The following is a 16,100-nucleotide window of genomic DNA, read 5'->3' on the forward strand; positions in this document are numbered from 1 at the left end:
TGTATGTCTGAAAAATTGTTGTGTAATCTTGCATTAGAAGTCTGATGACTGGCTTATCTGTGTAACTTTCAGAATAGATTCTCAATATCTTTCCTTTCTTCTTTAAAGACTGCTTTATAGTGAAGTTATTTCTGCCTAAATGTTATACAAGAAATGAATATAGCTCTGTAGACTTTGCATGAATTCATAGCATGACTGTTTTTAAAATGAATTCTTTCTTTCTTTATTTCTCTGCTCATCTTTAGTTGGCATACTCTTTAATCACTTTGTACAGTACTACTATGATGGTCTCACAGTATTTTTCTCACAGGATTTGTTAGTGCTGGAAGTCTGATTAGAATGATTAGAAAAGCCAGTTTCTCTCATTCACTTACAGATTACAAGCAAGATAATGTAATAGTGTTTTCTTGTATTTTGGGGGAAGCCAGTTACAAATGCAGGGGAATTAACTGCTGCTTATTCTACTGCACAACGCTTCTTTCTTAAAATGGAAAAAATAACTCAAAATATTTTTTTAAGGAAGTAAAATTTGCAGGCCATATAAAGCACATCTTTGTACTTTAAAAGAAAGAGAAAGTATGTTACCTACTTTGCTTATGTTAACAGAAAGAAAAAAGTGTCCACAAAAATATGTGCCATGATTTTTCCAATTAGAATTATTTCATCATCAAGTTTGCATTGTTTCATTTGTGTTTTTTTTTGTAATTAGCTCTCTTTAATTGTACAAAATTAAGTAAAAATAAGCTCTAAATTATCTTAAAGAATGTATAAGATTTAGATGATATGATATATAAAATTATTTCATGAGTAGACATCAGTGATGGCCTCACTCATCCATAAAGCAAGATAAGCTTGTCTTTTGTAATTCTACAGGCTTAAAAAACCTTAAAATGCACTAGTTGATGCACAAAGAGTGCTTTGTGGGCTGTTCATTTTAGGAGCAAATACCATAAATACTTGTAGATAGCAATTAGGTAGAAAATCACTGCAAGATTCTTTTTTTTTTTCTTTTTTCTTTCCGTTTTTTGGCTATAGGTAAAAGAAAGATCTTATCAGAGTCAATTTCTCACCTGCCTCAGGCAAACATAATTAGATGTAAGCAAATTTAATGGAGCTTGTGTGCTCTGGGGCCATTCTGTAATGCTTTAATAATTGCATGCTTTATTAAAGCAGATTTAAGGTATGAAGATTGTTTAACATATGAAGTGGCAAAAAAGGTAAGATATAGGTTAACTTTTTGCCTTTTAGATTAATAATCAAAGCTAAACTGCAATGAAAATATTCAAAACTCTGTAACTTGAGCTTGACATTTGTGAACACTGGCATACTTCTGCACTTGCTTTGTCCTGTTTTCCATTAACTCAGTGCCAATATTGGCAGGGCAAAAGCCTTTTATGTAGAAAACACATAATTGTGCAAGTAAATGAGCATTAGTTAATACATTTCCCCTAAATCCACCATTACAAATTAATACCATAAACTTTGCCAGTGGCAAGAGTTTTCTATCTCAGAGTAGCATGCTCTTTCAGATGGGATACCAATTGCTCTCACTTATATGCAAAAGAAGTATTCTTAGCAACCCTTCTTCACATGCCTTCTGTTGATCTGTAAGTAGACCAGCTTTCCTTCCTTCAGAGTGTATTTCAAAAGCTTTAATGCTGAGAGAGAAACATTCCATGATGTGAGTAATAAAAATAATATTGTTTAAGAATATTCATCTTCAGTGCCACTTTCTTGCTGCTAAAGATGTCTATATGATGCATGATATCTTCGTATTCAAAATATATCCCTCTTCAGTGGAAATCTGAGAAAATTAGAATGGGGTTACTCAATAATAGCTAAAATAGATGGTTGCCTTTAACATGCGGGCGTGTGAAATTCCAGTAATATCCATTGCTCATGTGAGACAGGGTACAATATAGCATAATCATAAGATGTGGTTTTGATATCCTTGTTCTGTTAGTACATTTTATGAATTAAAAAATTAACTTGCAGAAGTGTATCAGAATCTGCGTATAACTGATTCAGCTTTTAATCTTAGTAATTTTATATGTTGGTCTCACCTGTATTGGGTTCTAACACAAAGTACTTCCATGGCAGCATTTGCTGTAAGGGGTAGTTTGGAAGGAAGGAATCTTTGCGTTCTCCACAGTATGGTTCTCAGTCAAAATTAAACATGAAATTTTACAGTTTTACTTTAGTTAATATAGTCACCTATACCTAAACCTTGTGGAGTCAAGAATTAACACTAAAATATAACTTCAGTTATACATTTTAACATATTACTAATGTCAATTCTGTCAATATAATTTAAATTATTCTTACATCATACAGTTTAAGTAACTTATTCTAAAGATTCTAGTTTTCTTTACTGTTTTAAGACTCATGTTCATCTTCAGTAAGTTTTTTGAGGAAAAAATGCACAGTTTGCTTGAGAAATTGAAAAAAATGCTTCTTTTAGTCAAAATCAGTATATTAGGTCAAAATTTCTATCTTTTAAGGGATAAATGTGCATTAGTTTCTACATTGCAGTTTCTCGCAGTTCGATTTTAATATAGTAATGAGTCACTATTGAATTAAAAACCTCAAATACATTGTAATTGTGAGGTCAGATAATGGAAATATTAAGATGAAAAAGAAAACCTCTAGTGGTAAATTATGTTTCTAGCTTCTAGCCCTTCTTTAGACCACAGTAGAAAAGTTATACCACAATACTATTCAAGTGCTCGAAAATAAAAGCTGAAACTTTGTGTCGGAGCTGATCAGCTGCTGGTGCCCAGCCTACATTTTGAAGCATGACTTACACCATGGCTACTTCATATGTCTTTTAAGTCCAGCTGCAATGAGTGGTTCCAGGCAATCTACGTACTCACCTGTGGATAGAAACGAAAAAAGAGGGGCTGTGGAATCCTAAATTTTGAGGTGCTCTGGGCCCTAGTTGCTCATCTAGGCTATTTTCCTCCCACAGTGGAGTAATGAAACTCCTGAAGTTACCTTTCCAAATTGAGCTTTCTGAAGTATGATTTCAGCCTCCTTTGGTGCCAGAAGATCTTGGTGCTTAGCTCTCCGAGCCGAGGTTGGTATTCTCCTGCTATACATGGAATGCTTTGAAAAGCTTGCAGTTTAGGGATGCATATGTTCTTATATATCAACTTTTCATTTTTAAAAAGAGCATATTGTTTCAGAGTATAATTAAATCCATTAAATGTATATTTATTAGTATTTATTTATTATATGTGTCATATTTGTTAATTAATCCAGCCACCTAGGAGTCTACACTACTGTTTATTACTTCAATACCACTAGGTACACAGAAGTAAAATCCTAAGTCACTGAAATTGATAGCCTCCCATCAATTTAAATGGAACTAAGATCTACGTATAAAGTACTGTGTTAAAAAACATCTGGCGCCACATAGCTCCCAATTAAGCTCCAGAGGGTGTAATTTAGCATTACAGATAAACTGATCTAATAGAGAGTTGCTGCCACAAGGTTGATCTTTCTTCCCCTTCTGTCTGACTGTACCAGACCACAGGTTTCTGCTGTTCCTACCCCTGCCTGCACAGCTGTAGAATGAATCACTGCAGCTGGGTGATCCAGCAGAAAAGTACTGCTTTTTTTGTGTTTGCAGTGAACTGACTCACTGTCAGTGACTGACACAGTCACATGGAGAGGGAAGCCGTCTCAGTGGAAAGCCCACTAGATTGCGTTGGTGGTAAATCAGACCATATGCAAGGAAAATTGTTGGCTGTTTGAGTTTTACCTGAACACATAATTTATGCAATGGAATAGAAATTATGTTCTTTGATAATTTGTGTCTATTTTCATGTACTGAGCAATTTTAAAAGCCATTTCTCTAATCAGTAGAACGGAAATGGAAGGAACTTTTGTATGTTATTAGAAGAAAAAGTATTTACTTTCTGAAAATATTTTCAGAAAATTCTAAGATGGGAGTTCACAAAGCAAACATAATAGGAAAGAGGAACGTTTTGGGAAGTCAAACAAGATCCTCCTTGTTTTCTTCCATGTTCTTTTGAAAGGATTTTTTATTTATTTATTTATTTTTCCATTTCACATAAGCTAAATACTAGCATTGTTTTTAGCCACTTCAGTTTATTTAAAAGTGGTTTTCCATTGATTTTTCCTTGGGCAGTTACCAGACATTGAAGCTATAGTGAAATCTGTGACAGTTTTTACAAGCTTTGTTCTTGATGTTGTCTGTTTTTGTTAATAGGAAAAAGACTTCTTTTGTTTATCATAATTTTAAGTGGGATATGAAATAGCGAATAATATTTTCCCAGTATCATAAAATTTTAATAATCATCTGTTAGGATCATCTGTTAGGAATAATGAAATCTAAAAAGTGGCCTTAAACTCTTATGAGAAAAATCATCTTCGAACAAAGTTCATTTAAAGTATTATGTTATATACATATCTGATAGCTTTTAATTTATTTTTATTACTGTATTTTTTGCAGTTTATAAATTTGCTAAATCAAATTTATGCTTGGCATGTGCTTTGGTATTCTTACTACTCGTTTTTTCCCTCTTCTAATCCTTGTTTCCTGACCAACACATTTTATTGTCACTGAATTTTCAAGCAAAGCTTCCAAAACTTAGTTGTTCCTTTAGAATGTTAAATGCTTTTGGCCTTTTTTCCTTAGGCATATTCCATAATAACTTTGTGTACTAATTCATTTAGCTAGATTATTCATGTTACTAACAATAAACAAAAAAAAGGTACTACATGTGTTTGTTCACCAGATGTAGTGTGAAAGGACTTGAGAACAAGTATGAAACCACAGGAGCTGTTTTAACTTGGAGCCTTTTTTCCTGTGGGAAAAGATCAACATGGAAAAGTGGGAAGGTGGATGCAAGAACGGAAATCTGCCAAAATTAGCGTGGGATTCAAGAAGGCTATGATGCAAAAGAAATGCATAAGTGAGAAGAGAGAGCTAGGAGTGGAATTTAAGTGAAGGCAAGTCTTGATTCAGAGGGTAGATGAAAGGTTTGAATAATAAGAAAAGAATCTGCATTTGAAATATTATTAGTCCTGATGTTTGTACATGAATCGAGGATACTTTGATACCAGTGGAAGATGAGGTTTTGGAAAAAGCTTTTCATGCGTAGGTAGAAGAAGAGTTTTGAAAATGAAGTGTGTTGTGGAGAAAGAAGCAATGAGATTTTATGACAGCCTGCACGAGTAGATCTAGAAGCAGATTAAATATAAATGTGACTCCCTGTTTGCTATCTATTGAGGCCTATACACTGGGCATTGGGAAGGATGTTGATACTTTCAGTAGTGACATATAACAGGTGTTTGAAGGTAGAGTAGGAAAGCCAGTGTGCCTGAAAACACAGCCAAGGAATTGTGAGTTGACTTTGAGTGCAGTGCTTTTTTGAGGAATTGCCAGAGATGGAGAAAATTGAAGAGAGGTGGCTCAAGAAGGGAAAGATCCCTGTGCAACTAGGGGAGGTGAGATTATCTAAAGAAAAAGTGAAATAAGGGCAGGGGGCTAAAAATGGACTTTTGGGCCTTTACAGTGAGTGCAAGAACGAAGCAAGGGATCTAATGAAGGAGACAACCGAAGAATAGTCAGAGAACTTTGAGTTAAAATACATTGGACCAACCAGAGAAAAATTAAGGTATCAAAAACAAAAATAAGCTTAACAGAATGAAAAGCAAGAGGGAGAGGTGGTGTTTGTTTAACACTGTAATATTGTTTGCTGCTATTTAATGCTCAGCAAGATTTAAGTATGGGATTCACTATGCAGATTCCTGTGCTGAAACAAAGCTTGAGCTGAAACCCTTAGAGGCATGTCTGTGCAATTAGAACCATAGATGCTTTGCTCCCCAGGCGCCTCTGAGCTTAAGTTTTACCAGATTTCTTATCCTAATCTGATCCTTTACTTCTGCTCTGGCTTTTCCTTTCTACATTCAGTCTACTCATTTCCTCTTTCAGAAGTGTCTATTGATCCATTTTTGAACTGTGACTTTTTAAAGGTTTATAACTTCTGTGCACATGAATTGATTTAGTGAAAGGGATACAGATTTTATCGTTGGCAAATGCCTCTTACTCTGCCACTGAACCGAATTTTAAACCTTTTCTGCAAAGCATAGTGGCACTAGAACTTTTCAAAACGTGGAAATATCAGAATTTTTTTTAACTGTACTAAAAAGCACATCTTGTATCTCCAAACTGTAGTACTGGAACAGTTGAACTCTTTGAATGAAATAGATAAATACATAGCTCTGTAAATACTGGCTCTATAATAATTCAACCCAAACCATTTCAGTATGACAAAGTTAAAACTCTGAAAATGGATTTATAATGAGAGGGTCAGACAACACTTAGTATTAAGTAGCTTTATGACCCCAACCTGTTGTAACTTTTACTTTAAATATCTGAAGCCCTATGACATTCCTGAAAGGAAGTTGCCTGGGGCAGTATTTTCAATGAGCTGAAGCATTTGCTATATAGAGTCTTGTTTCAAAGTACCAGAGAAGAAAAATGGATTTGATGAACATTTTAGTAGGATTCTTAAGGCATTCTTCCACAATCTTTTTAAAAACTATACACATTTTAGAGTGTTAAAAAAAAATCTGTGTGAAAATATTGTCTTGATATTTGATGAAAGAATACAAATTTATTCAAAGACTTATTGAGGTTTCTCTTACTGAAATGGCAGTCCTAAGTTACTTTGAATCCTAAACGCAACTGGAACACAGATAACTTTGATGTTAAAAAAGAAATCGCAAGAGATTACAGATAAAATTAACTTTGCTAATATGAAGAATTTTAGCGTATTTTACCTCTTAGAATTCTGATTTGATGACATCAGACTTTAACCTATTTTAGAACATATTTGATAAACTCGTGAGAAACAAGATAAATTGTGATCCCTGATAAATTGTGCTGGAAACATATGCTTGAATGAACCTTCAGAGTTAACTTCTTCTGGCTTTACCATTTATCATGAAAATGATTGCTATAGCTTCAGATCCTATGTTTGCACTATTCCCACATTGGGTAAATTATGCCATACCAGAAAAAAAAACCAACAGGCATATAATCAAATTGGATGATTTCTCTTCTATGCAATAAATTAAAAGTGTATTCATCTTAAATTTGTTAGAAATGGGGCTAATATCCATTATTCTTGAATTTTTACTTCCCTCATTTTTACATTAAAAATTAAATAGCTTTTAAAATTTTTTTGATATTTTACAAATAAAATTTCAAGCAATCCATCCAGTTCACCATTGTTGTACAACCTTTTGTGTATGAAAGTTATGAGAAAGTTAAAGACTCTTAAGACTATGAACCTGTCAATTTATACTACCGAAGAAAGCTTGCTTCCTTCATGAATTTTCGTGGAAATGAAAGCTAAATATGAGTCCAGGCATAATTTACCCCAAGGCAATTTAAGGTATGGATTTACAGCAGGTGCACTCCTGTAACATACAGTTTATCTGACTTCATCCTGTTGTTTAAAGAATAATGTTTGACTAAGCTAAGTGAAAATCAGTGATTTTTACTTTTTCCTTAGGGGAAAAAAAAAGTTAATAGGATTTTACCCTCAAAATAATCCAATAGTCTCTATTCCAACTCTGCAGGGGATAGTTGCACCTACCCTTTGTAGTCTTTTGCTTTGTCTACATATTTCTGTACCTTAAAGGTACAGAAATGGGTACATTCCCATTTTCTCCTTGCTACCCTGTTTTTCTTCCTGAAGAAGAGAGAGCAAGAGATTTTGTAATAGAAAGTGTGTCTTTCACTGCCCCTTTCCTGCATCAAGTTCTATATAAATTTATGCTTGGTGAGTAACTGATTAGGATCTTTTCAGCAGCCTTGTTGTGTATTATACTCTCCTCCTTCATCAGAAGCTCAATCTCTGTCCCTTACATCCATAATGGTAGTACTTATTAATCTTTTTAAACAGTACTTCTCTAGAAGTCAGGAAAGAGGAGGGAACTTTAAGTTGTAGCTTTAAAACTAGTTACAATTTTTCTCAAAAAATCCAGACTAATTCTATGCATATGAAATTTCAACAAGATTGATATTAGATTTTGATTTTAGATATTTCTTTTTTAATCTTATTTTAAGGAAGACATCAGAGAGGAATAAGGTGTACTTTCTGAATGTTCAGGTTGAACTATCAGAAAAGGAAAAGTTTCCCACTATATTATTAAGAGATAGTGGTTCACTGGTGGAGGAAGACGAAGTGGCTTACAATGAGGTAGTTCATCAAATACATCATCCATTATAGGAGTTCATCTCGCTGATGTATATGGTAATGATTCTTTCACAGTGTATTCACGTGTTATGGGTTAGAGTTTGATTCAGTATAACTTTCAAAAGAACTTTCAAAACAACCATTTCTTACAACCAATAATTATGATTTATTTTTATTTACTCATAGCATTCTTTCTAAGTGGAGGGGAGGATAGCATTCTATATATTAAAGTACTTTCTTAAAAAATCAGTATTATTTTAAATTCATGAACATGTATAAAATACATTTTTGTGAGTATCATGAGGTTTTAGAATGTACATTTTGTTAACCAAACATTATGCTTTGAAAGTGAACTTGATTTTTTTAATGGTCCTGATAAATAGAAGTAATATCAGTTAGTTACGAATTTAGGGCTTATGCTACACAAGCACATGTGTACAAAATGAACCATTTAAAATACTTGTTCTGTTGCACTGTCACAGTAGTAAAATACATTAATGTTCTTTAGTATATATTTTTTCCATTACAGAACAAAGCCCTGAATTTCTGCTCCAGGCTTTTTGTATTTGCAGTTCTCTGCAGCAGCTGCCTTGAGGCCGTGTGTCGGATTGTCCTGCAGCCATTGTTGATATGTGCAAGAAGGTGTTGTGTTCCTTTGGATGGAACTATCAGGAATTATAAATGGATTAGAAATTGCTTTTCAAAGTGATTATATCACTTGTACTATTGAATACTGATTTTACAGTAAAACTCTAGGCCACAAAAGCTAAAATGAGAACATGACTCAAAGTCTTTCAGGATGTTTCTCTCATCACATACTTGTCTGTTTTACAGAAATGAAGCCCCACTTGCTTTTTTGACAGCACATAATAAATTGACTGATGTAATTCAGTTGGAGAGTTGAAAAATGCTTTGGAAATAATGGGGCATAACATTCTAGGGTTAACATTTATTCATAGATGATGCAATTAAATAAAACAGGCATTAACTTCAAGGTCAGTCAGTAAAGTAATAAAAGTGAGTATTTTAATTGAGTTGTAATTGCTTTCCGTTGATACATGCAAGTAAAATAAAATAGATGTCAGTGCTGCAAATTATAGTTCTTCTTCCTAATTAATTTCTTAATTCTGCATACAATCATCCAGACCCTGGATCTTGCTGTTGGTTTATCCATCCATCCAGCTTTCTTCAGAGCTGGTTTCAGGGAGGAAGAACCTGTAGAATGCAGTTAAATTGGACGTACTAAGAATTTATGGTACTCTCTTTTTTAATCTAGGGCATTTTAAGAATCTGAAGCAATCTACTCATTTGTTTAAAGAAAAACATGTCAAGTAGAAATGTAGATTTATATTAGGTGTTATGTAAATATGGATATAGATATTTCATTATACTGAATGTAGCAGTAGACATACGGCTTCATCTGGAAATGCATACCATTAGAGATTTGAGTTGTGGATTAATGGGTCTGCGAATTGCAGGTAACCTTGGATCTTGATGTCTTTAGCAATCCACAGTTTCTGTTCATTCACAATGTTTTGATGTAGTGTGGGACAATATTAAGTGCTTCACCCTAAAGTATACCCAACCAGTTTATCTGAATTTTGTATTCTATGCATATAATGGTTTCTTTTTAATTATTATTTTGTATTCATTGGGGACAGAACAGTAGGTGTATCCTTCTAAATCTTAAAAGTATTATTATTAAAAGTATTGTATCCTTCTAAATATTAAAAGTAAGTTGTGAAAGAAATAATATTATGTCTGAATTTGACATCTTTCTTTCTCCCATGTTTGCAGTGTATCTCTTGGGGTAAATTTAAAGAAAACCAGTTGGTATTTATTAAGGAAAAAGATTGCTTTTCTTAAAAAAAGTAATGCTGTTAATGAAGATTGTTAATGTAAATTTGTGAAATGAGTACCATAATGTGGTCCTCATTATTACTAATTTATTTTAAGAAAAAAAACACTTGTTTAGCCTAATTCCTTTTCCATTAAAATCAAGGGCATAATGTTAAGCTGGTGTACATTGGAAGATATCACCAGAGTCACTGGAAGTATTCATTCTAGACCAGATCAGCTTTCACCGCAGCATACAGCACAGCATATACCACAGATACTTTTGTTGCTCTGTATTTGGTAAAGTAGTCATGATAGTTACACTTCATGTGCTTTATGGTCATTTTAGTTTGAGGAGTATTATCCACCTTTAGTTTCTAAATCAACATGGATGTAAATTAGCCCTCTCCACAGTGAAGATAAAGCTAGAGTAAATTATTGCAAAAACCCTCTAAAAATACTAAGTAAACAAAATTAGACTTGTGGAAGGATGCGATATAAGAAACAGCTGACTGCTGTAAGACTTTATCGCTACCTGTTCTAAATGAACAGCACAAGTTATTGATATTGTCGATCATTAAAATGTGTTCATCCAAAAGCTTACACTGATAGTGTTCCTTACTTCTGTATAGCATTCCTGCATTTTCTTATTGTATTCTCATCTGTATTGGATTGTGTGTTTATAGTTCCTTATAAATAAATTTGCAAAAAAGGATGAAGATATGGAATATATATAATGTACCAGCAAAAGCTACAAATGATTAAAAGAACCAGACAGAGCTATATCCAAGAAAGGGTTAATCAGTGCTTCCAACCACAGTATTAGATGTATGTATATAAATATATAAGTAGAGTATGTTTCAGTAATAAAAATAGAAGTAGTTTTTAATGAACATTTTAATTGTTTCCATTTTGCTTCATTATATGAGCGAGTAAAAAGTATAGCCCGTTAGAAATACACGTTAATGCCCCAATGATGCATTATGGAAAATGGCAGGAGTTCGATATTTAGAAAAATTTTTTTGCTTTGCAATGCAAAGTACAATCTATTAAAATGAAATAAAAATACTTTGAAATGATTTCCACAGGCATAAGCGATCAGCATTTTGTATATCACAACATGCAGTTTCAGGCTGTTAGTAAAGAGCAATAAGCCAATACCAAAAAAAGAACAGAGGGAGGAATAAACTGAATTCTTTTTCATTTTAATTATTAAGCAACTTTTACAGTGTTTCCCCAGATAGTGGGAGAATTTTTAATAATTTTCAATTAAATATTTAAAAACATTATTAATGTTTTGAAATCTCATTCACTTAACTTGTATATTTAAATTTCTGTGAAACTAAAACCAAGACCATTACTGTAAAAATTAAAAAGCTATCAGCTATTTGAACTCAGGAAAACTTCATATAATAATATATCATACATTTGTATAATAACTTTCATCTTCAGTGATCCAGTGCTTTAAAAGGTACATACCTTAGAAATTATTTCTGAGTAGAGTCATTCTGGTGGCAGCTCTTTAGTGATACCATTATTGTATAAAATGGTAGAATGGAAGAAATAAGAACTACTACTGCAATCAAAAGAAAAAAAGCAATAATTAAGAGTAGTAGTAGAATGTGATCACTGAAAATTTTCAAGTATTCATTTACTTTCAGAAGTCATTATTTTATTTTCTCTTATTTACTTCAAATGTTAAGAATTTTTGACCTTTTAGTCCCAAATCCAACTAGGATATTTATTTGGTGCTGATTAATGAAGAAGATGGCCTACTCGGATTTTTTTTTTTTTAATTCCAATACTGATAACTGGCAATTGTTTGATTTATTGCTGAGAAATGACCATGCAACAGCTACAACCTTTCTTTATATCTCTCTTCTTTCCATTATTGTATGGGTCCACCACACAGACTGGGACTTAGCAAAAGAGTTTTTACTATGAATGTGTCACAGTAGTTTGTTACTGGAGTCTTATGCAATAACTATAAAAAAAAATTAACCTGCATTTTAATTTAGTATGTATCTACGAAGGTAACTTCTGACATAGAGAGGTAATTTCTGTAGAGTACTTTTATTACTGTGGACCTGTTTACTTTATTGGTTAATGAAATTTCTAAGAAAGGAAAATAATAGCTTTTCCGATTGACATAGGCTGCAAAGGAAATTGGCCGTATTTTCCACAAACATGGAATCCAGTTGCCCAAGGGCATAAGAGAGAATTCTGGCTAAGCACGTATATCAAAATGATTTTTAGATACAGTGGAACTAGTTTCTAAAGGAGACTTATGATTTAAAAAAAAAAAAAAAGTAGTAGTCTTCCGTGATGTCTAAATAGTACTTTATTGTGTGAAACATATTTTAATATATTTTTGCAGGTTTAGATCCAGATAAGCATCTAGGAAAAACACTGGATCAAATGGAGCCTTTTCTTTTGGAGGTGAGTATTGCTAAAAGAATACTCAGATATGCAGTATTGCAAGTGTAAATATAATGTAAATATAAACATGGTAAAATTAAATAATTATATGCAAGTTAAAGAGATTTTCACAGAAAGGAGTGGGCATGGCAAAATTGTAGGTGACACAAAATTTCAACACAGGTATCCACATCTAAAGAGTTCCAGCAACTCTGTACATGGTTCAACTACACACAGTTTTTCAAAGTGGAGTAAGAGGTTTAGTCTATTCTGCACGAAGGATTATGCAGTCTACAAAGCGGACAAAGGCTTGTAGGGAGAGCTAATAGATTTATTTAAATAAAAACGCTGTCAGTAGTGGGAAAAAAAAAGACTACCTTTTGTCCACATGAGTCAAGTTTGAGGTAGAAGCATCAAACATTAAGCTAAGTACAGATTGAGAATGACTTCTCTGAAAGTGTGTTTTCATATATTTTTTGTGACAAAGCCAATTTATGGTTACCCCAGTTCCTTGTTCTCAAGCTAGTTAGCAAGCCACGATCATTTTTTTTGTACAACTATTTACAGAGCTGCACTGCAATCTTTATCAGTGAAATGATCTAAATTTACACAAAACAATCTTCTAAAAATATTTGTTGTCGTTAATCTGGATTGTTTAAGTTCAGCCTGGCTTTCTAGGCAATTCTACTGGAAAAATTAAGAGCATGATAAACTATTGCAGAAGAGAAAAAAAAGTAATCAGAATTTGGTAGGAACTTTATGTATCTCCTTTGCTGCTGGAAGATAGCAAAATTAAATAGTAATTATACCATGAGTTTAACTTCATTTTGTTAATCATTTGCACAGTTTGAGAGAAGAGGATAGATAAGGCACCTGGAAAAGCTGAGGGAGATGTTAGCAGGAAAAAGAATGAAGGTCTATAACTCTCTCAAACTGTCTTGAAAAAATTTTTCTTAGCCTGTACCTAGCTTGAAGTTTGTTGCTTTTGTTTGAGAGCTAGAGAACATTTCTGATGTGCGGAAGTGTCTGGGGGGTTTTCCTGTATAAACTTAACTGGTCTAAAAAAAACCCTTCATTTTCTCTTCCTATAAGTCTTGCTTCAATTATGTCTTCAAATCATCTCTACTACAGTAACAGTTCTTCAAGAGCACTTGGGCAGGGGGGAGGATGTTTTCTCTTGCTCCAAAAAAAGGAAAGAAAAGGATATAGGGAAATAAATATCTTCAAAAGTTCTTGTAGTACCAATCAAAAAGCAATGGACTAAATATACAGTAGATGTACCCATAAATAAGAATACAATAACTGTATATAAAGTACTTGTTCATGCTGCCTTTTTATCCGATATTTTATTTCATGGGATGATCATAAAGGTAGACTTAAATAGCAAAGTTTCACTAAATCTAGGGATACCTGTAAGGATAGTTGAAAAACGATATACCCTTTCAGAAAAGTGAGGGTTGTATTTCCACAGTTAAAGGAAGGAAGAGGGAATGAGATCACACCTTTAAGCATCAGTGAGCTTTTAGGTTAGGTAATGTAATCCAGCTGAACCTTGAGCTGTTTGAAATGGAAGCTGCGTTAACTGGGGAAAAGTGGTTTTACTGACATGTAAAGGAACCTACTGTGTGTACTATAGAATTATAAATGCACATTAAAGTTTGTTTGGAAGATCCTTGGAGTCATAGGTAAATAAGAAAAGTTTAAGAGTGCAATAAACAGTACCTCTCCCCCGTTTGTTCCTGTAGATCATTTGAGCAATGTTTCTCGTTGTCAAAGGTTGTTTCAATGGCATCTCAGTAAGTGACAGCTAAGGAAGCAATTAAACTTTGTGATAATGAAATAATGAATAATTTACTGCAGAGCAGATTAAACAGAAGCATCAGCTTTACTGTAATTTCAATTTCATATTGGTCAGTCACATTTGGATGAAATAATATTTATGTGGAACTAGTTAAATAAACTGAAAGTAGAAAATTACTGTTCACAGAAAGCTTCTGTTGTCAAAATTTAAGTTGCAGCTTCAGTGAGGCTGCAAGTGGCTACCTGCTCACCTCCTCTGGATCAGTAGTCTTGACTCTCTTTAAAACTGTACCAGCAAGTGAGGTGATTTTAATTATATTACTAGGTTACAATAAGTGTAAGATTTAAGAAGTATTCTCAGTTTTAATTTCACCATTATTCATCTTAAAGAAGAAAATCATAAAGACGTTCAGAAGTATCTGATTTGGGGGGAATTAAAGGTATTCCCCATAATATTTGATAGCTAAAGGTAAATTAGCATTAGATGGTTTCATTGAAGCTCTTGGTGTCATGGTTTAATACCTGTCAAAACCCATGTTTGCAGTTTAATCTCTTATTAAAACCCTCATATACAGAGCAATGACTGAACAGCTCAAGGCTCGTAGAACTCGCAGGACTAACGGTTGTCAGGTCAGTGTAGGGGAGGCTGCACAACTGATACTTGTTTCTGTAGCTGCTTTTTATGTGTTCGCATGCAATGAAAGGCAGTGTCAGTACAAATGTTTTTTCTGGATACTGAGGTGCCTTTAAGGTCTAATGAAACCAAATCATTTACTATAAACTGAAGATAAATGCTTATGTTTATGATTTGCAGGTTATTCTTTTGCAACCCAGACAAGTTTTTAACATCAGAAATTTAGGTAGACAGAATAAGAGAGCAGAGAGTTCAGACATTGCAGTAAGGGAAATAGACAAAATTTAATATTCATTATTGGCACTGCACATCCCCCAAACCCACAACTTTTTATCTACTCTTGTTTCTTTGATTTGGGTTATATTATCTAACTGGTAATTTCAGAATATCTTGACATGTTGAGCATGGAATTTTACAACAAATTCCTTCAAAAATTTTTTTATTGCTAATTTGTGCTTTTTCCTATTCTGTGGGATTCTCTTGTGGGTTTTCTATTGACAACTAATGTTATTTACAAAGTAGTTGTTTATTCAGCTAGGTGCAGGATTTTTCCTTACAGCAATTTTCCTAATGTGGAGTGCAAATTTGTGAGAATTGTTGGTATTCAGGCTGAAAGGAATTTAAATAGTGTTCTACAGTGTTTTCAGTTTTGTTGAAAAACAGGTTGTTTCTCTGTAATTCCAGTGCCCCAAAAAAATGCCAGTGTTGAATATAAGAGGGGCTTTGATGCAGGGCTGTAATATGTATGATACTTGTTTTGATTCAGGGTTAGTTGCAAATATCCTGCTATATATTATAGCATGTATTCACAAAGTTCAGCTTCTCTGGTACTAAAGATCAGATATTAGAACCTGATAATATAAGGTTACTTGCTTTTACACTGAAAGCTTGCTTACCTTAAACAATTGACAGGGCAGTTATTTGTATTACTAGTATGCCTACCATAATTTGAGTCTTGGACATACAAGGAATACACATGGAGTAGTCATTTTCTTCTTAGAAAAATCTTTTATTGAGGCTTTTTAAGACAATAGACCAAAAAAACATGAAAACCCCCTGAAAATATGAAAATATGAAATATGGAAAAAAATATGAAAATATGTTTGAGCTAGAGATAATAATCATCCCTGACATTAAAGGCAAGGTGATTTTACTGCTGTGGCAGCAGAAATATG

At 33.3% G+C, this 16,100-nt stretch overlaps 1 protein-coding gene across 12 annotated transcripts in view; it reads left to right on the forward strand.

Annotated features, from left to right (window-relative positions):
* Positions 1-16,100, forward strand: part of DPH6 (diphthamine biosynthesis 6) — a 265,858-nt gene that overhangs the window by 69,765 nt on the left and 179,993 nt on the right. For all 12 annotated transcript variants that reach the window (XM_068946340.1, XM_068946349.1, XM_068946343.1 and 9 more), the window contains exon 6: positions 12,451-12,512. In XM_068946340.1, the coding sequence (XP_068802441.1) occupies positions 12,451-12,512 (62 nt within the window). The remainder of the gene's footprint in view (positions 1-12,450; positions 12,513-16,100) is intronic.

Source organism: Struthio camelus, chromosome 5 (assembly GCF_040807025.1).
Source record: "Struthio camelus isolate bStrCam1 chromosome 5, bStrCam1.hap1, whole genome shotgun sequence".
Lineage (NCBI taxonomy): Eukaryota > Metazoa > Chordata > Aves > Struthioniformes > Struthionidae > Struthio > Struthio camelus.